Source organism: Suillus subaureus (genome assembly GCF_016647635.1).
Source record: "Suillus subaureus strain MN1 chromosome Unknown BJ212scaffold_10, whole genome shotgun sequence".
Lineage (NCBI taxonomy): Eukaryota > Fungi > Basidiomycota > Agaricomycetes > Boletales > Suillaceae > Suillus > Suillus subaureus.
In genome coordinates, this window is record NW_024538566.1 from 861158 (window position 1) to 884735 (window position 23578).

Consider the following 23578-nt stretch of genomic DNA (forward strand, 5'->3'; position numbering starts at 1 on the left):
GGTATGTGTTTGCAGTATTTCTCTGATCAATGGCTAAGTTATGTGCACTTGAGCAAGGACAACGAGGAATGAGAGCGACGCAGATATTTTACATCACTGGCATGATCTCCATAGGCACACCCTTGAATCGATATCGGCATTTATGTGTCTGATAAGTCCAATTCAAACAGGACTCAGCTGGCAAGGTGCCTACATCACGCGCTGAGGGAAATCGGAATCTAATTCGGAAACCGAGAAGTATATAAAGCAATCGGACCACTATTCATCAGCACCAACCTCATTTACCCTTGCACCGAAGACCCGCGAGAAGAACTTGACTCAAATAGCGCGACCGGGCGACAACAAGTTCAGGACCGGGGTGACCACTCGGCCTATGCTATTACTCCAATTCGGCTAACGCACGGCCAATGTCGATCTCATCCTCCACTCCCAAGTTTCGAGTAGCAATCTGGTGAGTCGGATAACCTCTTACAAACGGGACGCAGACTGAACTCTCTATGCAGTGGTGCAGGTATAGGAGGGCTTGTCCTCGCCATCACGATTGGCAAGTTTGCAGGGCGCGATATCCACATAGACTTATACGAAGCGCATGATGCCCTCACGACCGCTGGGGCTGGGATTTCAATCTCGCGACGCACGGTGGAGGTCATGGTGGAACTCGGATTCTATGAAAAAATCTCCCACCCTTCATCTAGTTATGGTCTGTTTCGAGATCTCGTCTTACAACTGCGTTTAACTTGATTCGTTTCGACAGGTCTGAGATTAAGGAAGTCTAATGCCCTGAAGGGTGGTTTTGAGTGGTTTCATTATATCTCTAAAACTTGTCTGTGAACTCCATTATTTCGAACTGGGGAGGAAGATGACAAGACCTCTCACAGTTAGACGGAATTCCACTATGCATCGAAAGGATCTCGTCGACATTCTCAAGCAAAGCATCCCGTCGTCATGCACTATCCACTTTAATAAACGACTTACCAAGTATGAAAAGCAGTCACCAGGATCACTCATCCTCTGTTTCGCTGATGACAGCACCTCGACTGCTGACGTGTTGGTAGGGGCAGACGGTGTCCACTCATCAGTGCGGAAGACATTTTTCGAAACAGTAGGCCCAGGCACCGTAGACCCAAACAAGATAAGACACTACAGTGATCCATCTTGGACCGGAACGCTTGTCTATCGTAGCGTCTTTCCAGCGGAGAAGCTCTCGAAATTGGATCCAAGTAACGTAGCTTTGAAGGATTTCATCATAGTAAGTCCTCAGAAAGCGGTCACGATTGTCAGGAATAACTTTCATTTCACAGTTCTGCGGGAAGGGAAAGGTAATTTACCACAATCAACTGGTCCCTGCTTGCTAACGAATACTTAAAAGCACATCGTCTCATATCCGGTTTTGCAAGGAACGCAGATCAATGTCGCAGCATATGCTTCTGATGAACAGAAAGCTGGCACACCTTTTGAAGGCCATTGGGTTTCAGATGTGTCACTAGAAGAGGTTGAGGAAGCATATCAGGACTTCGAGCCTGATGCTAAGCGCCTTTTGAACGTAATTTTTTGGGCCGAGTCGTCTATGCTGTTCTAGACTGATGAGCATTTTTCGCAGTGTTTCGAAAAACCCTCAAGATGGGCGCTTCACGTGGTAAATGAATTGCCCTCATTCACTTGCGACAGAGTTGCGCTGATAGGAGATGCGGTGGGTTTCTCTTTACTGCCACGACGATCCTTTGACTAGATCGTGTACATAGGCCCATGCCATGACGCCCTACTGTGGCGCTGGAGCTGGTCAGGCAATCGAGGTATGGCATGTTCGTTTAGCAGACCATGCAAACTCATCTCCTTATATCAAGGATGCCTTTGTGCTTGGTCGCCTTCTTGCACATCCACTCACAACATTGGATAATGTGCCCGTCGCGCTGAAAGCATACCAGGGCGTCCGCCTCCCGTTCAGCCAATTCGTAGCACGTGAATCGAAACGTGCAGGAAAGATGTACAATTTTTGCGCACCTGGTTATTATGATGGGACAGATCGAGGCAACGAACGAGAGGAGATGGAGATTCTGAAAGAGAAGATCATAGACCAGTGGGATTGGGAAAATAAATTTGAAGGTGAAGAAGGTGGTGCTGTTGCTGAATTCGAAAGGGCCGAAAGGCAACTGCAGGATGGAATATGAGAACGGTGCATCATGATCACATTGTTCTACACTGTATGCTAGCGCTGAGTACTGAGTTTTTTGCGTGTGAGTTGCGTAAATATTGTACATTGACCGAGCTTGCCAGAAGGTCGTCACTTGATTATCAACGCCACAGACCTGATGGACATTGAATCTTGAATCTTGAATACTGGATGACATCTCAAGCTGTAGTGACAATCATCCTCGACTCAACCATCATAAAGATTACAATCTTTTGAGGTCGGCATCACATGTTTCTATCGTTCTTACCAGCCTCGTTTGCCACTATCCAGTTCTACTATCCTCTGTCTGTGGCAACTACACCGGACGTTCAGAACATCTGCATGGGATGTGTTGAACTCGTTAGGAGTCCTCAGTATGAACCTGGAAGAACTAGACCAGTATTAAGTATTCTCATCAAGGAAAAGATCTTGGGAGGTAGTATGCGAGCAGCAGTGCTAGGAGATTCGACGATCTCTAAGTTAGGATTCAGAGGTAGCTATCTACTTCTTGTTCATCATCAGGTTATCTCGACGATGGTCACGAAGATGATATGACACCTCTTCTCGACCCAGAACTGGCGACGACTCTGACGACTTATTCAACCGCTCAACTACCCCAGACTTCCTCCTCATCCATCGCGCCTGCGAAGCGTATATAGCTAACGTCAACGTCTCACCCCGTAAAACTAGAAAAGTCACCCTTACTTATTCCACATGCATATATACCCTCCAACACCGTTTTTGACTGTGTGACACAGGTCGATTATTCAGAGTCAACCCTAAGCTTCCACCCTAGAGTGATGCCTACCCTCGCGTCCACCAGTCAGCGCTAGTGCAAACAGCCACCTCATCTTACAACCATACAAACAGAACAGGCGCTCCTACAGGCATACCACCACATCCTTACGCACCCCGTTCCGGTCCACCAGACCCCTCAAAAACACAAAATCTCCTGTCTCAAGTACGAAACAAATCAGCCCTTCCTACCCCATGGCACAATCGACTCTAGACGACACACACAGAGGAAAAGACGACAAAGAGTCAATCAACGAACCTATATTTCCCTTTGCGCCACCGCGTCCCTTCTTTTCCTCAGACAAGCCTGTTTTTCTTGTGTCTCAGCAATCTTCGTGTCTACCGGGTCTCGCGTGTCAGACTTTGCCTGTAAGCCGTCGTTTCGCACATTCGTTTCATGTCTCGCTGCAGTATTGCCATAGCCTTCGTCCTTGGACGCACCATGCGTCTCACCCATCCATCCGTATTGCAGTGGGGCAACCAGAAACTCTATTATGGTGTTAATGTCAACGTCCCTGGAATGCATCAGCACTAAGGGTGCAGACCGGCGCGAAAGGAAGAGACGAGGGTACGGTCAACGAACGCAACAACGAACTTCCAACATTAGCATTACTCGACACAAATGTTCGCTCCGTGGATTTTTGAGGCAAAGAGGCCACAAAAGGCATTGTTAGTACGTAGAAGGAGAGGCGTACCTGCGTTCGGAGCGCGACTACAGAAGCCGACAACTCCTGAAAAGACCATCTTCGCGTGTTCCAAGCGTTGCGTGCGAGTGCGATAGACTGTGACGAAGGCAGAACATCCGATAGATAGACGATGGTGAGTGCTGAGCGGTGATACCAGATGAACATAGAGTTGACTGATTCTTGGAGCTACATTGTTGTTCTGGTCAATGCAGCACGTATCGACCCATGCCCGGCGATGCCCCGCATCGCGAGCAACTTTGCAAAGCTTCTGCAACTTCACCACAGATCCAACTGGATCTAACGTGCACATGTCCTTGTACTGAATGTCGCGCAGCAGCGGCTCCTTGCTTTCCTATCTATGTGACAACATGACCCAACTGAAGAACTACGCGACCGCTTCTCTGATGGGCTCCATTTGGAGGGGTTCACGCGGCATCGATGGTAACAACTCCTTGTACTCTATGCTTCTCATGAAGACGTTGGTCTGTGCCTCTCGATTGCATAAGCGTCCGGTGGAAGTATCGATTACACGAAGTGGGGCATTTTCCAGTTGATCGTCAATGGCCTGTCGAACAGCGCGATCAGCTTCGGATGGATTGATATATTGCTGAGGCAGCTCTGGAAAAAGAGTAAGTCATCTTCAAACTGGCGCGTGAGTTACGTGAACTTACGTGGTATCTGTGGTTCGGGTGGTATCTGTGAGTCGGGTGCATCATCTAACTTGGAGTGCATGAATCAACATGATGGCTAGAATAATGACGGATATCACCCGCACCTTTTGCGCAGACTTGTTGCTTGGGAAACCCAGCTATCTTTGCGGAAAGCAGCATTCTCTGGATAGACAAGAGGGGCACTTTTTCGCCATTTGCACTGAGAGCAGCTCCATACTGGAACAAACTGCAACAAATGTAACCCAGGCAGGGTGTAAGTGCTGGCAGTACGTATGATGCGTGAAACATTCTCCCAAGGCACTTGTACTTTACCTTCTGCTGCCTTGCGACAGGAAATCAAAACTACGATTGCATGATGAAATCGTCACCGAGAGGGAAGGCACTGTTTGTGCCCGTCAATTGTGGCCATCATTGCTTCTACTCGGGTCCACCCTCAACAGGCAACCCTTGTAGGAAATCATTACTCGTCCAGCTTTGGAATTAGCTCTGCAGCAAGTTAATAAACCGACAAGTGCAAAATCCCCCGGAGGTTCTGATGTCAGTAGGAAGAGTCTTACTGACAGTATTACAGATGGCTACCGAGCCCGTGTAATCCCAGGCTCGAGAGTCCATGCGCATAGACAACGAAGTTTGATTCAATAGTGAGACACCGCTAGATACGCGAGCCAGGGTGAACATTAGACACCCTGAGAGCTTGGACCACGGGGTCAACGATATCGTGCCACAGCTTGCGCACGACGCTGACAGGTTTGTGAAAATGACCAGAAGAACCAAATTGCTCTGCGAGTGACTGAAACTCGAGGCTTGTGTAATATCGAGTGGCACGTCGACAGGGCGCCATGGCTGCACCGCATTCAGAAAGCAGCTAGCCCTTCCTGCCCTCATTGCCCAGGACTAGATGAATCCGTGCACCACTTCCTGTTAGTTTGTCCGCACTACCAACGAGAACGCCACCGCCTGTCCATAGCCCTAGGCCGCAAAGCCTCGTCCGTCCAATTCCTCCTATCAGAGCCTGAAGCTACCCATCACCTAGTCGAATATGTTAACGCCACCAGACGTTTGAGAGCCATACTCGGTGAAGTACCCACTCCGCGCACCTTGACAGACTGATCACCCGAACCACAGATACCCGCACGTCAAAGACTCATCGAACTCCCTCCTGTACATACATGTCCCAACTCATCTGTCTCATCCACTCGTCTACACGGAGTCACCAGCGCTTTTTCAGCCCTAACAGAACACACCACTCGGAACAAAGGACCCACTGCTCATCTCCGGGTCCACGTCAATCAAATGTTCCACATAATTCCAAATCGACCCCTGTACATGTCCGCGAAAGCGGCCGAGTACGCGTTACTATAATGAAAAATGGTTAAATAACATACTGATCGATCCTGTATACATACAAGTCATCTCATCTTCGAAGGGCGGCACGTCTAAAACGGCCGACGGGAACGGCGGACTGGTGGGGGCACGCCCTACACCAGGGCATTCGTGCGCCCAGTGATGCGTTGGGGACACTGGGGGTCCCCTAGACTAGATAGAACTGTCCTCCATAGAGTACATCTCTCCATAGGACATAAACATTGATTTTTTTTTTTAAAAAAAGGGCGCCATGGACGATCAAGGCATCATAGCAATACTGGCTTGTATTGACAATAATGACTGGACCATCCTCTGCCGCCTTCTGTAGGTCGGAGAACATAGGAGGTAGGAGAAAACAAGAAAAGTCAGAAAGTATGCGGATTCGTGAGACGACATCATCCCACATGGTTAGTTGTCGGATTTGTCGAATGTGTCACGAAGGCGAAAGCTCAACTGCTTGGACTCTTCCGCCAAGGTTGTGCCGGTGTCATTAGACAGGGAAAAATTATCGAATGGTAAACAGAAGCGTGTCAACTGGGTCCAGAATACCGCAAGGCCTCTCTCCACCAGTTCTACAGCCGTCTTCAACGCACCATGAAGAGAATGACCAGGGGGCGGAGAAGTAGTGCAGCTCGATGAAGCTCGACGGCCTCGTCAAGGTCAGACGGAATGCCCCGCTGGTGGAGGTCAGATAGGACGCCCAGCTGCTGGAATCTGTGGTAAGGCTGAGTCCTGAGGTTGTCGAGACAGGCGGAGTGAAATTCATGGCTGGGGGACAATTCTGCAAGGCAATTCGATACTCCTTCGCTTCAGGTTTGTCTGCCATGTTGTATTGGATTCAGGTTACACGAGGACAGTCGAAGACACAGCGAGCATCAAGCCGAAGAGAGGAGCTGAGCAAAGAGGACGTTTTTGTAACTGTCATGTTAGGTGTCTCATCAGTACAAAATCGAAGTGGGTAGGGCTGAATATCAACGTGCACGTTCATAGAAATTTGATACTGGTAGTAGAAACAAGTGAAGGAAATAATGTGGTGAGTGCTTACGACTTAGCGAGACTGTAAAAATCAAGGGTTTGTATTTTGGTGATGAGTTCGTAATCAAGTGAGATCAAGTTACACGCACCCAACGATAGAGCACTAGGACAGTGAGGAGCCAGTAGTGCGAGGGAAATATGGCTTGCAACCTTGCGTCGATAGTATCGGCTATAAGTTCTTACTCACGAAGTATTGGTGTCTTCTTCGTCCGAGTCTAGGCAATGACATCGATGAGAAAATTAGACAATGACGAGTGGCAAACAACGATTACTCACTGGTACTGTGCACGTTTGTGGCAGAGTACTCATGATCCAAAAGTCGCTTTTGTCTAGATATAAAGTGACGCCCTGGGGCCGGAGCGGCTTGGTTGATGATTCATTCTTTCCCTCACAAGGTCAACTTTCAAGTAAATAAAATGTTTCAATATGTTCACTGATGATACACTGGAACGAGCGAAAAACCAGCTAGCTATTCACACATAAGTTCCGTCCCATCGTGGTTTTGTATCACGCAAGACTGTTGAACTTTAGTCAGCTGCAAGCTCAAGCTTGATCTTCGCAATGGCTTCTGCAGGGTTAAGACCCTTCGGGCAGGTACGTGCGCCTTGAGTGAACAATGAATATTTGTGATACACGGCACGCAAAGTGACTGAGGCAACGCACAGTTAAAAATCGTGTGACAACGGTACATGCTCATCTCGTTCTGGAGTTGCTCCTTTCTCTGGGAACCATATGAATCCTGTCACCAAAAACGCGAATGAGGTCCCACGACATATCTCACGAAGGAACATCACGTACACGAGAGTCAGCGATCCAGCGGTATGCCTGCATCAGCGTTGCAGGACCCAAGTATTCATCCTGGTTCCACCAATACGACGGACAACTTGTCGAGCAGCATGCGCATAGAATACACTCATAAAGACCATCGAGCTTCTTGCGGTCTTCCTGTGTTTGCAAGAACTCGCCCTGCTCGGGCAAGTTATCGTTCTGGAGGTAGGGCTTGATGGACTTGTACTGCTTGTAGAAGAGCGTCAGGTCAGGGACCAGGTCTTTCACGATATACACTGTAAAAGCGAAGGTGTTGAGGGGATTTAAAATTGTCACGATGAGGAACGTACTGTGAGGAAGAGGATAAATCTTAGATTTCTTGCTCGGGTTTCTGTCGATGCGACAGAGACAGGCGAGGGTATTTTGACCGTCGATATTCATCGCGCACGAACCACAGATGCCCTCTCTGCACGAACGACGGAAGGTTAGCGTGGGATCGACTTCATTCTTGATTTTGATGAGTGCGTCAAGAATCTGTTACAAAAGAAAACAAAAGGCGAGTTCAAATATCACAATGAGAAACATGTGGGCGCGAACATACCATTGGCCCAGTCTGGTTAAGATCAATGGTGTAAGACTGGAGAGTAGGTTTCTTGGCAGGGTCATCTGGGTTCTGAGACACAAATGCATCAGTTCACCATATTTAAATACATTACAGTTAGCACTCACCCAGCGATAAATCTTGAACTCCTTATTCAGGGCAGGACTAGCTTGGTATCTTGCCGACGAAGCGAACGAGCGCACGCTGGAACGCACGCTGGAACGCAGTGCACTGGCAGTCTGCATGACCGTGTGTTATGAAGGGAGGCAAAGGTTGTGTCGCGTGAATTCGGAGTGGGCGGCTCCGCTTTGCCGGGAGTCGGTCTGTACCTTTCAAGCTCCGACGCGTAAAGCCGCAGCCAATCAGCTTTTTCCTTTTACCACCCCTTAGCTTGAATATTCACTCATGGATGGATCCTTCAAAGCCTATCTTGAGTAGTCATAGCCATCTGGCACCAGAACAGATCAGAAACATGCTCTCTTGGGCGGTGCGGAATCGAAACCTGCCGATAAATGATTCCCCTCTTTATCACACCTTTATAGACAGTTCTTCGGAGGTTCATCTTATCAGAATGCACTTATTGTACGTATCTTTCTTTACATACACAATCACTCTTTGCTACAGTGTGTTCTACGCATGCCCCTTTCGTTCTCCGCTCCAACGTCTTTCTTTTATTCTCGCGTCTCAGAACGAACTCTCCTCAGTCCCTCAATCCGGAGACTGAGGTGAGTATCAGCACTTAGTGATATATGATATTTTCATTCTAACTACCCACTTAGTTTCTTCTTCCGTCTCTAGGTATGCGCTGTCGTAGTTTTAGTCTCTCAATGCGAAGACTGAGTTTCTCCTCCCGTCTCTAGTCCGAGCCTCTTCACCTTTGATACATCTCAACTTGACCAGGAACCGTCCCGTCCCAAGTGGTTACCACAACATCAGAATCAAAATCTATTTCTTTTGGATTGTGCAGGTTCGAAACCTGCCGGACAACAGGGTTTTTCCTTTCTATAGGAACACGCCTTGAAGACTCACTGATAGACAATTTTTCAGAGGTTCATCTCAACTTCGCTCTGGCCGAAGTGGTCACTACAACAGAATCTAAATCTGTCTCTTGGACTGTACCAGTGCAGGTCCAAAACTTGTCGATGAGGTTTTTTTCTGTCGGAACATGCCTTGAAGATTTGCTCATGGACGATTCTTCGGAGGTTCTCTCAACTTTGCCCTGGCCAAAGTGGTTACCACAAGAGAATCGAAATATGTTTCTGTTGGAGTTGCGCAGGCTCGAAACCTGCCGACGACAAGGCTTTTTCTATCGGAACACACACATCTATTCACTCATAGATGGATCCCTCAGAGGCTCATCTTAACTGGTCTTAACCAAGTGGTTACCACAACAGAATCAAAATCTGTTTCTCTTGCAGTCGGTTCGAAACCTGCTGACAACATTTTGCGCCGTATAGATCCTCGGAGCTCCGTCTTAAGTAGGCCCAGTCATTGCGCTGAAACCTCTTTTTTATGTCCATGAAATAGAGTTCACCTTCATGCCTCGTAATAAATAAGGTGTCAAATGATTGTAAGAAAAGGCCCCAACACGGGTGTAACTGGCGGAGGTTTTGGGAGATGGGAAACCGATCTTGTTCGACAAGAGCCCTCCTCCACTGACGTTGGGAGTCGGGGACGTACATGTGTGACTTTAGAGGACATACAGGAAATCTAGATAAAACTTGCACTGAGGCCGTTTAAAGCTCTAAAGAATTTTCGGGTGATGTGTGTGTTTGGCTGATATCCCGTAGTCAGACCTTGACAGAAGGCCTGGAGACAGTCGCTCCTTCTTTTTCAAGGTGTTTAACCCTGAATTTTCATACGCGTGTCGAATACTACACGATAACGTACGTGCATGACTGTGAATCACGTATTCTACTAGCACAAAACAGAATATACGACACATCTATATTTGCTTCCTCTGTAAGTTCTTCGGCAGCTCCTTCACCCATGGTAGGAAGTCCCGTCCCTGCATATATGGCCTGAGTACCTCGGGTATAACGAGACCCTGAGAGTCAATGCGGTATTAATGTCAATCCCTCGCGTCGCAAAAAGAAAGAGCACTACATCTGGTGTCTGATAATTTTCGACCAAACAGCACAATGCGCGTTCTGTAGCGCACATCGTTCCGTTCAGCATGTGGACGTAAACCTTCCGTTGCTGGTCCTTCGTTTTGAGACCGCAACGGACTTCTAGCCGCCTGCTCTCTGTAGTGTCGCCGAGTCCACGTCAACGCGAAGTTTACGGATGAAAGTTCAACTTACGATAATCCGTGCAATTCGAGCAGGAAACCAGTTCTTTGTAGTGCACCTTGGAATGGGAACCACGCCTCCAGATCGCATTTCTTCGACGCTGCAAGGTTCAGTGCGCCACTGACGATCGCCACCACGCGGTAAGAGAGACCCAGGCTCTGATAGAACCGTTCACTGTTCCCCAGCATGGTATCGAATGCATTCCAGCTCTCTTCCGGAGCAGTGATCACGAACTGCTCAACCTTCTCAAACTGGTGCACACGGAAGATGCCCCACATGTCACGTCCAGCCGAGCCGGCTTCTTTACGGAAACATGTCGAGTATCCAGCATAGTATATGGGAAGCTGAGTTTTAGGGTCTTCGAACCATTCGTCTTGGTGGAATGCCGATATGGGCTGTTCCGAAGTCGCGATGAGATATTTCTCGTCGTCATTTGCGATAACCTGTATGATGATATCAATTAGTTTTGAACGGCGCCATCCTTTAACTTCGTCATGCCTTGTACAGTTCCTCGTCAAACTGGTCAAGCTGCGCGGTCTTTGCCATGACGTCTTTATTGACGAGGAATGGCGGTTGGACTTTCTTGTATCCATTTTTACGGAGGAAGTCAAGGGCATATGTGATGAGGGCTTGGTTGAGATCGACACCATCATTTGTGAGGAAGTAGCCGCGATGACCTGCGACCTTGGCACCTAGTGTATTGGTTTGAATACCTTATAGAATATGAATGCAACGAGAATCAAACCTCGATCAAGGTCCATTGCATCTAATCTGAGCAAAACTTCATGGTGAGGCATGATATTCGTCTTCTTTTCTACTTGACCATTAGGACCATCTGGATGCCAGGTTCGGAGCGTTATGTTGTCATCCTAAAATGTTGTCTCAGTTAAACGGGGAAGACATAACTCGGAGGCTCACCTCAGTCAAGCTGATTGGGACATCCTTCGCCACGAGGTTTCCTACTGTCGAAGCTTTCTTCCGCATCTCGACCTCGAACTCGCGAGTCTCTTTCCGTTTCGCGTCAACCTTCGCATCTAGCTCTTTCTTTGCAGTAACTAGGTCATCTGCTGGTTGTTTGGCCTATAAAAGATCATAAATTCAAGCAAGTGAGTAGATAAGCGTCAAGAACAACCTTCTTCTTGGCTGCGATCTCCTTTTGCACCGCGTTGACCTGCTTGCTGAGGCCGTTGGCCTCAAAATCCACTTAAAATACGATCAGCATATGGGTTCTATGTTACAAGATAGACAGCTCTCAAGATCGCGCTTTTGAGAGGATCTGGCTCGCTGATCATGAAAGGCAATCAAAACTCACTCTTCACCCACTCCGCGTACATGTCTATGACCTGATCGACCAGTTCTACCGACTCTCCCCGCTTCCGTTGCGATTCACGAATTTCCTCAGCATTTCCTCCTTTGTTGTCTATGAAACTAGTCACGTCGAGTGTCATGGTAGTTATATTTCTCTTCTGGTTTCGATGAAGCTTCTGGATCGTTGGTAATGGAGAAGACGAGGATCGATGTGATTAAAAAGGAAGATGTCCAATGCTCGAGATCGAGGGTATCGGCTAATATATGTATTATGCCAACTGGTGTAGCGTCACGAATCAAGATGTCCTTTTGATCTCTTTCCTCCAATAGTCCTTCGACGAGTCATGATCACGTTACGTAAGCGCGATAACTGCATTCACTGCACCATCGAAACCAGGCAGTGTAATGTCGAGTCACTGTGCGAGCCTTCGAACGAACCGATGACTTCCTGTCGTGCTTGTATGCAACTTGACGACCTTGAAATTTCGATTTGCCGCAGATCAAAACAAAAATTGAGAGAGATCATACTATGACCAAACAAATGTCAATAGAAGATTAACCGTTCACGTCCGTTGAACTGTTGTGAATTCGGTTTCTGGTGTACGTGATAGTACATCAGCCACCCAACAGGACATCACTGTATCGATAATAACCTTCGCTTACCCCAGTCTATATCTTTTGCTGCTCATATCTCTGTCATCTCGCTTGACACGTACTATATCAATGTTCAAGTTCATACGTCGTGTTTCAACTTCATTTCTGCCGCGCCCAGACCGGCCCTGGAGAGATGATGGTGAGTCGTGTTTCATATCCCAACATGGTGATTTGACGATCTTTTGGAACTGATGTGCTCTTGTGTTATTGTTTTAATTGATCGATCTGATATGCAGCAACATCCAATGCACCCACGATAGGTCGGAAGAGGTGCTTCAGCTTCGTTGAGGATGGCGATGATGACTCTGCTTCTACGAGTGTCAAGAAACTAAAGGGGGAATCCACGCAGGCTGAAGGCAGTTCCCCTTCAATACCAACAGACTCGGATAAGAAGGAGGGAGAGGATGTTAAGTCAGTGACGCAGGGGGTGAAAGATGTGGAATTGGATGAGAAGAAGTCGGACTCATCATCCGGTCCCGAGGAAGTTCCCCTGCCAGATTCTCCCGGTAGAACCCCACAATTGGACACAACATCGATAGAAGAAGTGGCTACGGCTCCAGAGGACGATGCTGATAAGAAAGACGCCCAAGATGATTCGGACGTCGATTCGGTGGCCTCTTCGTCTGAAGTAATTTTGGACGAGGGACAACCTGAAGATGATTCAAAGGATGATACCAAGATACTTTCTACTTCAGCAGCTGAGGATGCACCTGCCACAGAACTTGACACTCCTACTGTCGATGATACTCCGGCAGTCACAGGGACCGACGTATGAACGTGGACCATACACTCACTTTTGCAATCTTCATTGCTATATTTAATCAATGAGCACGAGTATGTCCTCGGTGCGTAGATCTAGTTGATGAATGTATGGATACAGGATGGATTGCACGCTGGCTGGTGCAGAACAGGGTTCTGCTAACGACTTACGATACCAATACTTGACACTGTTTATACGTACTGCTACTAATTCCTCACTCCCCTGTTGTTTGCCGATTACATCAATGTATCTGATTACTTTGTGTTCGATATCATGAAGATATCCGATGATGTTCAAAGCAGTGTGTACAGCCACCTGTTAAACTGCGCGACGGTCTGTGATGCAGTTTAACAGGTGGCTGTACACGTTCAGTATGCCATCTTCCCTATGCAGGCCGAATCATATATCGATGCGGTCGTTCATATTTAGTTTTCTCCTATCGGACTCGTGCACACCACTAGCCATGTGCTGGATATTTCTTTAGTGTAAATGGTCATTCGTGACAAGCAGCGGCCATGAGGAGACCTGCATGCGGCATTGCAACTGGCTACTCTTTCGTTCACATCCCTCATGTAGTACTATCCGCTTAACAGGCAACTGGAAAACACATGCAATCTAGCTATCTATGTCCCAGGGAGGTGAGGTTTATTGCCATCCTGCTACTTTCAATCTGACTCGTCCGATGCAGCGGCTGGAATGTAGAGAGCTTGACTGGATATAAAAACCGCAAACTCACTGCAAACCGTGGTCCGCAACGGTTTATGACACCATCAACTAATGACTAGCCGATATGGTAGGTACTCGCCTCATGTTATGTGTGAGGCATACACGCCTTTTCTTGCGCTCGCCAGCCTCCTCACATGATAATCTGAACAGCCAGCCGCCTACTCTCTATGGTCAATCGATTCCATTCTACGAGCATCGATAGTGATATCGTGCTTCTTACGCCCCCCTTTTTCGTGGCATCCTCACCTTTCACAACAAGCTTCTCCTGCATGCCCGCCCGTCCACGGTACTTATACCTGACACTGGTTTCGTGTGTCCGAGGTTTCCTTGTACTTACGCATTATACGTATTTACACTCATCGATCGTCCAGCGCCCTTACCACCCTTCCACGCCATTGATCGCACGCGGGCAGTCCACAGGAAAGCCTTTTGTCACCACTCACCCAACCCAGTCCTCTATCTCTCATTTGCTTCACCTCTATGTTTCACTTCATGGGCTCGGAATCCAATAGCAAGGGCAAACAACGTCAGCAAGATGCTGACTCGCAACTCCAGGTGCATATCGAAACCGAAGTCCACTCGAATCATCCTCCTGTGGAGAGCCAGGGCTCCCAAGCCCTTGACAGTACATCCTCCCTTCCGACTACGCCTTCAAATCCTAAGCGCCCGCTGCCTCCTGGGCTCCGCGTGCCGACACACCCTTACCCATACTGGCAAAATCATACGCCGGCATCATCCTCCCAGAGTAGCCTCGAATCGCCTAAAACCCCTTCGCAAGTTTCCTGGCTCGGAGGGTCTGGAGGAACTTCGGTTGCTCGTGCCGCATCATCGGCACCAAATCTTCTGCCTCATCATTTCCCACCACCACCTCCCACTTCACCACCAGCAAATGTCCCACGCACGCGGACCTTACAACCCTCCAAGAGCTCGCATTCATTGCGACTACCGGTACAGGAGAGTTTTGGGCACCCACTCTCTCCAATTGTTGAGCAAGACTATATGTCACCTGAGAAGCGTAACGTATCATTACCAAGCAGCCCTGATGGCTCCGGTTCTCGAGCGAGTGGTACTACGGGTACTATGATGACACCAACAAGCGTGGTAGCTATGTACTCTGCACGCCCAACGCCCACGCCCACCACCCCAGTCGCTCCGCAATTTGCAAGACGACGAGAGGATTCACTTACTGGTGACTCGTCACGTTCGTGCGCGATTTCTAGAGTTTGGTTTCGTAACTAATTGATTTAAACAGGTTCATCGCCAGTATATTCAAATTTTCTTTCCCGCCCGCTGAACAGGACCATAAGTATGTCGTCGACGAGGACACACCAGTCTGGCAACTCGTCATCTGCAACACCGCCTGTGATTCCTCCTCTTGATCTACGCCCAGCATTTCCAGGACCCCTCCCCTCAGACACACTTTTGTCCCGGGATATCGTTGATGAAGGGCTGGGTACCCCCGATGATGCTTCGACAAAACGCGAGAGCTTCGTCACAGCTCGGTCAGCTGCTGCAGTGCGGGAGAGCAGATACTCTGCTATGGTTTTAGAACCGGATCATGAACCTCTAGGTGATCAAGAGCTCCCATCAAGCCGAACTGCGGAGTCCTCTAAGAGTTCCCCCGAGTATCAACAGGGAATCCCTCAGCTGCCTCCAGCAACGCACACACCCTCTCCAGCAACACACACACCCTTACTTCCCCGTCCTTCATCGCGAACCTCAACATATCCACCCTCATACTCACTACCACAGCCCAATGTAGATCACCGGACTAATCACGGTAGGATCGATACTCCAAGCCAGCGTGATTCTGTCCGATCGATGTCATCTTCGTTCATCGACCGTCGCTTTGCAGAGTCAGAGCTATATTTTGGCTCGCACACGGAATGCTCTAGCGCGCGCCAGGCCAACGAGAAATGGGGCAAGCACACTGAGAAATCCGACACCGCTCGGACGCTGTTCTGGCTTGGGTTTATCGCGCCATGGTGTTGGCTGATCGGTGGATGGCTGGTGAAGGCCAAGAGTAATAATAACTATGGCCGGAGCGGGAGCATGATGCCCTTGTGGACGGGTAAGAACGCACAGACCGTTGATTCATTTAGGATGCAGCCGTTGCACCATGGCTATCCCTTCGTGGCACCTTCGGTGCAGAGCTTAATGCCGCCATCGTATTCGCGAGGGATTCATTCAACACATCCTCGTGGCCCTTTTTTGATAGCGAGGAGTCCGTGGATTAGGAGGTGTAGGGTGGCTGCTGCTGTGAGTGGGATTGTTATCATGCTGCTCTTCATTGCTGCCCTGGTGGTAGTTGGGAGGAGCAGTTGAGTCGAATTTTGGACAACTAATTATGGAGGGTCCGTATCTGGGTATTTTATTCTAAAATTAAAATGAGCAAAGCGATCTTTACCGTATAGTAAGTACTACACGATCATTTCTCCATTGCAATTTCCATCACTTTCCGAGGATCAGAATCGTAGATCTGGTTCGGACCTGTAACACTTCATGAATACCTAGCACTTCACGAATATTTACAGCATCACGAATACTTACGCTTTACGAACTGAGGGTAGAAATCCGAGTACTTAGAAACGTGTGGCAGCATGTTGTGGAAAATGCTGAGCATGACGATAATGCAGTCCTTGAGTCAACAAGCTTCATGACGTCAAGGCCAGCCGCCAAGCCCGAAGTCCTGCGGTGTGGAGCTGTATTTGAACTTATGTAAGCATCACACCTGCCAATTGTCCTCGCTTAAGCCTCGTGGAATGCAGACAACGAAGATTTAGCGCTATAGCCTATTAGCCAGCAAATCGAGGACCCCATCACACGAGCAGTTGAGGGGTCCCCATGACATTCAAAGAGCAAACAACACCAATGATCAGGTTTCATTGATACCTCAGGCCTGCCTCAAATATCACTTCAGCGATGTAAGCACTTTATTGTGGTATACGGCATTAAGTATGAATGTGATCGTTATGTGTCCACCAAATTCCCTGCTTGCTTACTCCCATCCTCCAATAGCATGACTCTAGTCTCAAATGATCCCAGTTGGTGGCCAATCATCAATGCAAATTTCATTTCTAGCTATTTTGTAGGTTTGTAGAGAGTTGCCCACATGTTGATGGTGATTATTCGATTCATCTTGACTCCAATGTTGCAGTTGCCACCTCTGTTGGGCTGGTGTACAATTGGGGTGAGCAAGCTTAAGTATGAAAAGACCACTAATATCCTTACAGTATTCTCAGCACTCATGTTCAGATGAGAGGTACATTGACCCATTGCTGGGGTAGCCAACTTGCTTAGAATTTTGTTATAGGTCAAACTGATCTGGGTGAGTGGACTCCCACATCAAAAGAACAATGTGAAAGTACAACTTGTTCATGGCAGAGGCAACACCGGTCCCCAATGACCTTCCTTTATCTCAGTGTATGTACCTTGGGTTTCAATATTTACGCTTAGCAAGTCCAAGTTTTGCTGACTTCAATATATTCTAGGTGCACTATGTTGGAATAGGATTTTCTGTGTATGTTTGGATATTTAAGCCATTGATGCTGCACTCATTACTTGTCTCTCACTATCAGGATCTACATGTTGGGTACGTTTGTCATCTTGTTCCTCATAAAAAAAAGAACAAACAGACAACTTAGAGGAGGCAATGAGAAGGTGTCTGAACTTTTTTTCTGTACATGTCATCCCACAATCCTCTTTCTGAGTGCTGGCCTCTTATCTTCTCACAATTCTCAAGTCTCTTATCCTTCTCATATTTCTTAACATCCTTCAACTCCCACTGTCAAAACTCAACTTGTTATACCCTCTAATTATTATTATGTTTGGAGTCATACTGTACCTGTACATGTACTCTGTTGTACTAGTTTAGTACATCAAGCATCAGCTTATGTGATGACTCTGGGTACTAATTGGTGGTGACAGGTTTTAGAATCTCAACACTTCCCACCTCCAAAGAAGAGGGCCAGGTGCTCATATGAAGTCTCTGAGGGTACTTGATGAAGTGAGAGATCTACATGAGGCCAAGGTGGACATGCAGACCAGTTGAAAAAAGCTGGCAAAACCTTAGTGGCCCCAGCAAGGAAAGGTCAGAAGGAGACCAATCTTGACATTAGTGATGCAGAGGAAAACCCCATGGCTCCTTCCCAGCTCCAGAAACCAAAGAAAAATGTGTATAGTTGATGTTCTAATATAAACTCCCAAAAGCTAACATTCTTCCAGGCTACTACTAAAAGGTCTCTGACCAGGAGCACCAATCCTACTCAGTGTTCTGTTGGTATCAACAAGAATGTCCATTCTGGATGCCAGCAACCTAATTCAGGACACCAACATTCTGGCACATCTCTCTGAACAGCCCCAAGTGCAGCTCAGTCTTCAGGTAGGTTTGGGTTTTGGCAGCCCACTTCGACTGGCAGTCAGAACATCCAGAAGGCACCACAGTCCAATGAGCATACCCATGACTCGGAGGAGGAGGCTGGAAATCAAGCTCCAGAGCATGGTATCAGTGATGATGATGACCAGGACCATGTTAAGAACCATGCTCAAGGGAGAGAGAGACTGACTCAGAGGGGCTTGGCCTCAGCTCGTATGCTGTGCCCCTTACCTGAGTATGTGCCCTTCATTTCAGAGGAAGTCTGATGATGGTCTGATGAAGTCCAGAGGACTTCTGGAGGCTGGCTACTCTGGTGGAGAGTGCTAGAGGACTTCCAGAGGAGCACAGGAGAGTTCTGGAGGAATGCAGGAAGTGCTCAGGAGAGTTCTCACTGCAAGGTAGTACTTCTACAGGAAACAGGATGGAAGGGTAGGATGTCCGGAGGTCTGGAAGTATGGAGGATAGGAGGACAGGATATCCAGAGGTATGGAGGACAGGAGGACTGAAGGTCTGGAGGACAGGAGGACAGGATGTCTGGAGGTATGGAGGACAGGAGGACTGAAGGTCCGGAGGACAGGATGTCTGAGGGTTAGGAGGACAGGACATCCAAAGGTATGGAGGGCAGAATGTCCAAAGGACAGGACACCTGGAGGTGCACAGGACAGGATGTCCAGAGGTCTGGAAGGAATAGGGGCTACATTGGACGAAGTCCAATGTGGAAGCAAACAGAGGTAGACTACCCTTAGGTAGAGTCAGAGAGACAGGAAGTGGACCAAAGTCCAGAGAGAGGGTAAGTGCCAGGAAAGCAAGACTCCAGTCTAGGGAAGCAATCCCTAGACATGGGACAGAGGCATAGGGGACAAATCTGAAGGTCCAGAATTCCAGCCTAGGGAATCCATCCCTAGGCCTTATGGAAAAGGACAAACTCAGATGGACTGAAGTCTGGAAGAAGATTGGGCAGATCTAAGGTGATATTCAGACTAAGGAAACTACAGGAGTATCTACAGGGGTTATATACTGGAGAGTATCTGAGGGGATCAGTAAGCAACAGAGTAAGGCTATGTATGAGCATGTGGAAACACATTAGTAAGTAAGACGGAACATAACTAAATGAACTCAGAGATGAAGACTTGTACAAGGATCGATCAGCAAGACAGAAACAGAGATAATCAAGGACTGGAAAGGTGGAGATGCCTAAATGGGGATAGGCGCAGGATCTCAGATAGAGGGTGGGAATGGTCCAGAGATAGTACAGTTAATATCTGGAGGTCCAGAGATCTAGGGATCTGGAAGGCAGGGCAGAAATAGGACTGAGATATGTGAGGTGGTGGATGTAGTCTGGAATCTGAGAGGAGGTAAAGTCCAGATGTCTTGCTAGACAGAATGTGCATAGGGTGGACAGGATAGGGGATCCAGGAATGAGTTGGATATGGGGTCTGGAAATAGGTCCGGTGTCTTCATAACTGAGGGTCTTATATAAATGCGTGTAAAATGTAATGACACCACAATTACACTAGGATAAGACTTCTTGCCAGTCCTCGATTAACACAGTCTATGACTTTTCTTCTTTCGTGGTAGATAATGTGTGAGTTCTTGGGAGGCTCGCTAAACCAATCAATGTGATTAACTTAGCCAGAGCTTTTGTGTTATATCCCAACTTATAAACTTGTCTAGGATAAACCGTCTAGACACTGGAATGTGGTTCCTTGTTAAGATAATCCTCTGTAGAGACTATGGTCTCAAATACAAAAATGTTGACCAAAGACTAGTTGGTCAAATAGGCACAAAGTGGTGAGAAACTGGTCTCACAAATGAACAGATTGACCAAAGCTCGTGTTGGTCAATATCAGAAACCAGGTGAGAAGCAGGTCTCACAAATGAACAGATTGACCAAAGCTTGTGTTGGTCAATATCAGAAACTAGGTGAGAAGCTGGTCTCAAATAAACTAAGTTTCTATTGTAAGAAACTTATGTAATCTCAAGGGAATGTCTTTTCCCTGCACTTGGTACTTCAAAGGGGCTTTCTTTGTAAGCAACAATCTTCACAGTGAGTAGCTCAAACTGAGATTCAAATGATTGCAAGTGGGAGATCCTATTTTTTGGGGGAGAATGGGCCCTCCTTATATACATTTTGTGTGGGAATATTATGTAAGTAAAAAAGCGGAGCAATGACATCAGAAGTGGAGCAGAACATTCCAGAATATTCCATAGGTGGAGTAATGACATCAGAGGTGAGTTATTGTGGAGCAGAACATTCCAGAACAAATGACATCATCATGACATCATAACTTTCAACAGAATACTTGCAGGAGTATCTGTGGAGCCATATGACATCATTATGACATCATACCCTGTAGGTACAATTTTGTGAAGTATCTGATGGGTCAGAGCATCCCAATAGAAAAATAAATCAAGGAAATACTAGAGAAAACAACTCAGAAATAATAATACAATAACAAGACACAAAACACAGGCTTTTTAGATAGGTTTTTGTTAGGCTTTGAACTTTTCTCTATGGTTTTCTCTAGCCAAAGTGAATAAGCCAAAGGCAAGGCAATACCTTAACCTTCTTGCTTCACAATATCAACTAGGTCATTATGTGATTCCCATCTCACAAATGACTTTTCTTCAAGATATAATAAATTCATGAATCACAGAGGGGAAACTGAACTATATGACCAAGGTTTGAAACCAAGGTATGGGTTGACTAGCCTGATGCCTAAGCTAACAGACTTTGTCTTTTAGGGGGGCTACCTAGTAGTCATGTCCATGCATGATTCCCAAATCATGCAGGACACTGGAAAGCATGGGAATATGATGGGATCTATGTCTGGCATATAGGATATGACAGACCAGGACCAAACTGACAGGGGAACTGAGGAAAGGTATGTCTTCTGCTACTATCTCATCTGTCTGTTATCACATGTGCCCAATGCAGGGATGGAGTTCAGGACCAGGAGCAAACACTTGAAATAGGCAATACCACAGACTTTGGATAACATGAAAACAATTTGGATGGTGAGTATGGAGGTGAAGCTCAGGAAGATTGTTTGTCAAGGTATGATGGGATGTCAACAATTAGCCTGATGCTTAGGGATTCCAATCAAGGTATTGATGGGGATTTTGACAATGAGCCTGGCACTCAAAGAGATGAGCCTGATGCTCAGGACAGTGGTATTCATGATTATTTCAACAATGAGCTTGACAATGCAGCCAGAGATGAAACAGAGGAAAGTGTTTTAATTTTTGTCTTGAGGTTAATCTTATCACATGCTCTTCAGGAAGCTTTTGATGTTCTTGAGCGTCATCAAATGAAGAATGGACAGTGCAAGGCTCCTTCCTTAACTTATCTATCAAGGGTGAAATGTACTGAATGCAGATGTGCTTCTAGCCAGTTGAAGTTTCCTCATTGACCATCACCTCAATGTGTGGTGTCTACTGGGTCTCTAGCATGACCTCCTAAATGTGAGTGCTTACCTTACATTACTTCTACCCACTCAAAGTATCCAGACCAGCATTCAGTGTTGCCTCATAGACACACATCTCAGCATGTCCCATCTATGCACCCTTCTTCACACTCAAGGTCTCCATAGTGGTGTTCAGTGTCACCTCATATACACACATCTCAGCATGTCCCATCTATATGCCCTTCTTCCTCCTGCATGCACTCTCACCATTCTACATGCTCAAGGTCTCCATATCAGTGTTTGGCATCACCTCATACACATGTATCTCAGCATCCCCCCCACATGCAGTCTCCTCATCGGCATTCTCCATCTAGGTGAAGTACTTCCTCCAGTCATGCTACATGTGATGAGCCAGATTCATACAGAAATAAGTGCAAGGCCAAGACAGTCCAAGAGGACCCTACAAAGCTCAGCTTTTACCCACCTGCCTGGCAAGCATTTTTGCAGGCAGCAAAGTTAGAAATGCATCTACAGGCTGTTCTAATGCATCCCATTCCAGATCATTGAGATGTGCTACAACTTGCACAAGAAGTTCTTGACACTGAATTGTGGATGTACCACAAAAAAAAGATCAAATTAAACAATGGTAAATAGGTTCCTCACATTGCCTGACCCCCTTTGTGAATCTTATCTTGCTTCTTAGGCTATTTCCTGCAGTACATGACACAAATGTTGCAGCTGGTAAGTGTCTCATTAATGGATGTACAATAAACTTATATCTTTACTGTCAGTTCTGTGATGATCTATTTACGTTTCATACAGAGCTGAAGAAAGTTGTTGTATCCATCACAAAAGCATCATATGATATCTTCCCAAAGGGCACCATGGTGCGCAAGGACGAGATACAGAAATGTGTCATTGCAAAGGCCACCAAGTTACTCAAGACCAGTGATTATCTTTGTATTCCTGATTCATCTAATGTATGGTTACTTGTTTACACCTCCCAAGGGAGCCACTCACTATTAGTTTTATAGGGCAAATGGAAGAATTTTGTCTTACAAGCTCTCAGGGATGGCTGCAAATTCTACTATGGTAATAGCAAGAAAGCCCTCAAGAACACAGATGAATTTCAACATGCAATACCTGTCAATGGGCTGCTTCTTGTGGGTGCCATGGTGTGCCCTGTTATTTATTTTATTTGTGTTATTTAGTCATTGATGAATCAACAGACAAAGGGCATCCTCACTGGGTTTTGCGAGACTGGCACTGACAAAGTTCCAGACCTCTCTGCAGATAAATGTAGGGCTGACTTCAACTCATTGCAGAGGTCTGTAGACACACTTCTAGAAAATCCTGACCATCATGCAGAGCTCAAGGAGATGTTGGAGCAGTGGGCTATGATTGGGGCAGGTGACCTTGATTTCAACAAGGGCAATATGGGAGGCAGTGATATGGAGGATGTCAACATCATCTTATAATCTAGCATATTCTCTCATTCAGCATGTTGTAATTTGTGACAATCAGCACAGTTTTTGCATCCTTTACAAGCCTGTACAATGTCTAGCAACTGCATAAACTTATATAACATGTGCCACCTATACAACATGTATCATGTGTATTGTCTGTACAAAGGCACAGACTGTAACATTTGTAAGGCTTGTACAGGTACCAGCTGTTATGCTCGGCATTCATAAGAACGACTAGACAGAAACAAATGATCTAAAGTGTACACCTATGTACGAGTCGTGCGAGTTAAGCAGTATATTGCAGGCCCTGGTCTGCATAGGTCAAGTTAAAGACTACAAGTGTAAGAGATAGAGTATATATAAGGAGATTAAAGCGGAGCTTTAATAAATGAATCGGAGATTGAAAGTAAATAGCGAATCAGAAATGAGAAAAGGGAATCGTACAATGGAATGTTATAGAATGTCTAAGAATGATTAGTTAATTGTGAATAAGTGAAGAG

The 23578-nt window shown here is 46.8% G+C and overlaps 8 protein-coding genes across 8 annotated transcripts; 5 read left to right on the forward strand and 3 right to left on the reverse strand.

The window, feature by feature from the left end:
* Positions 1 to 407: 407 nt before the first annotated feature.
* BJ212DRAFT_1268621 (uncharacterized protein) lies at positions 408 to 2168 on the forward strand (the record flags this gene model as incomplete). The annotated part of the gene is made up of 9 exons (XM_041330739.1): positions 408 to 451; positions 504 to 700; positions 755 to 823; positions 879 to 1249; positions 1302 to 1319; positions 1370 to 1543; positions 1601 to 1690; positions 1743 to 1793; positions 1845 to 2168. The coding sequence occupies 9 exons, from the start codon at positions 408 to 410 to the stop codon at positions 2166 to 2168; spliced, it is 1338 nt and encodes a 445-aa protein (XP_041194910.1).
* A 1056-nt stretch (positions 2169 to 3224) lies between these two features.
* On the reverse strand, positions 3225 to 6513 carry BJ212DRAFT_1479349 (uncharacterized protein; the record flags this gene model as incomplete). Its single annotated transcript, XM_041339861.1, has 8 exons — positions 3225 to 3454; positions 3511 to 3559; positions 3661 to 3837; positions 3875 to 4003; positions 4046 to 4269; positions 4323 to 4367; positions 4427 to 4548; positions 6281 to 6513. 8 exons carry the CDS (start codon positions 6511 to 6513, stop codon positions 3225 to 3227), a joined length of 1209 nt encoding a protein of 402 aa, XP_041194911.1.
* Positions 6514 to 7123: 610 nt separating this feature from the next.
* BJ212DRAFT_1344911 (iron-sulphar subunit protein of succinate dehydrogenase) lies at positions 7124 to 8389 on the reverse strand. Its single transcript, XM_041335280.1, has 5 exons — positions 8220 to 8389; positions 8092 to 8163; positions 7521 to 8024; positions 7386 to 7461; positions 7124 to 7326 (listed from the first exon to the last, which is right to left on the reverse strand). The coding sequence occupies exons 1-5, from the start codon at positions 8334 to 8336 to the stop codon at positions 7250 to 7252; spliced, it is 846 nt and encodes a 281-aa protein (XP_041194912.1). The 5' UTR covers positions 8337 to 8389; the 3' UTR covers positions 7124 to 7249.
* Positions 8390 to 9888: 1499 nt separating this feature from the next.
* Positions 9889 to 12249, reverse strand: BJ212DRAFT_1344919 (uncharacterized protein). The gene is made up of 8 exons (XM_041335281.1): positions 11695 to 12249; positions 11515 to 11585; positions 11301 to 11462; positions 11128 to 11251; positions 10881 to 11074; positions 10423 to 10825; positions 10222 to 10337; positions 9889 to 10193 (listed from the first exon to the last, which is right to left on the reverse strand). Exons 1-8 carry the CDS (start codon positions 11828 to 11830, stop codon positions 10146 to 10148), a joined length of 1254 nt encoding a protein of 417 aa, XP_041194913.1. The 5' UTR covers positions 11831 to 12249; the 3' UTR covers positions 9889 to 10145.
* BJ212DRAFT_1576190 (uncharacterized protein) lies at positions 12250 to 13442 on the forward strand. Its single transcript, XM_041342150.1, has 2 exons — positions 12250 to 12483; positions 12581 to 13442. Exons 1-2 carry the CDS (start codon positions 12414 to 12416, stop codon positions 13117 to 13119), a joined length of 609 nt encoding a protein of 202 aa, XP_041194914.1. The 5' UTR covers positions 12250 to 12413; the 3' UTR covers positions 13120 to 13442.
* Positions 13443 to 15012: 1570 nt separating this feature from the next.
* On the forward strand, positions 15013 to 16606 carry BJ212DRAFT_1344929 (uncharacterized protein). The gene is made up of 2 exons (XM_041335282.1): positions 15013 to 16320; positions 16381 to 16606. The coding sequence occupies exon 1, from the start codon at positions 15139 to 15141 to the stop codon at positions 16153 to 16155; it is 1017 nt and encodes a 338-aa protein (XP_041194915.1). The 5' UTR covers positions 15013 to 15138; the 3' UTR covers positions 16156 to 16320; positions 16381 to 16606.
* Positions 16607 to 18121: 1515 nt separating this feature from the next.
* Positions 18122 to 18532, forward strand: BJ212DRAFT_1479353 (uncharacterized protein; the record flags this gene model as incomplete). Its single annotated transcript, XM_041339862.1, has 3 exons — positions 18122 to 18211; positions 18262 to 18440; positions 18493 to 18532. The coding sequence occupies 3 exons, from the start codon at positions 18122 to 18124 to the stop codon at positions 18530 to 18532; spliced, it is 309 nt and encodes a 102-aa protein (XP_041194916.1).
* A 3809-nt stretch (positions 18533 to 22341) lies between these two features.
* Positions 22342 to 23090, forward strand: BJ212DRAFT_1479354 (uncharacterized protein; the record flags this gene model as incomplete). The annotated part of the gene is made up of 4 exons (XM_041339863.1): positions 22342 to 22353; positions 22404 to 22592; positions 22647 to 22787; positions 22842 to 23090. The coding sequence occupies 4 exons, from the start codon at positions 22342 to 22344 to the stop codon at positions 23088 to 23090; spliced, it is 591 nt and encodes a 196-aa protein (XP_041194917.1).
* Positions 23091 to 23578: the final 488 nt, after the last annotated feature.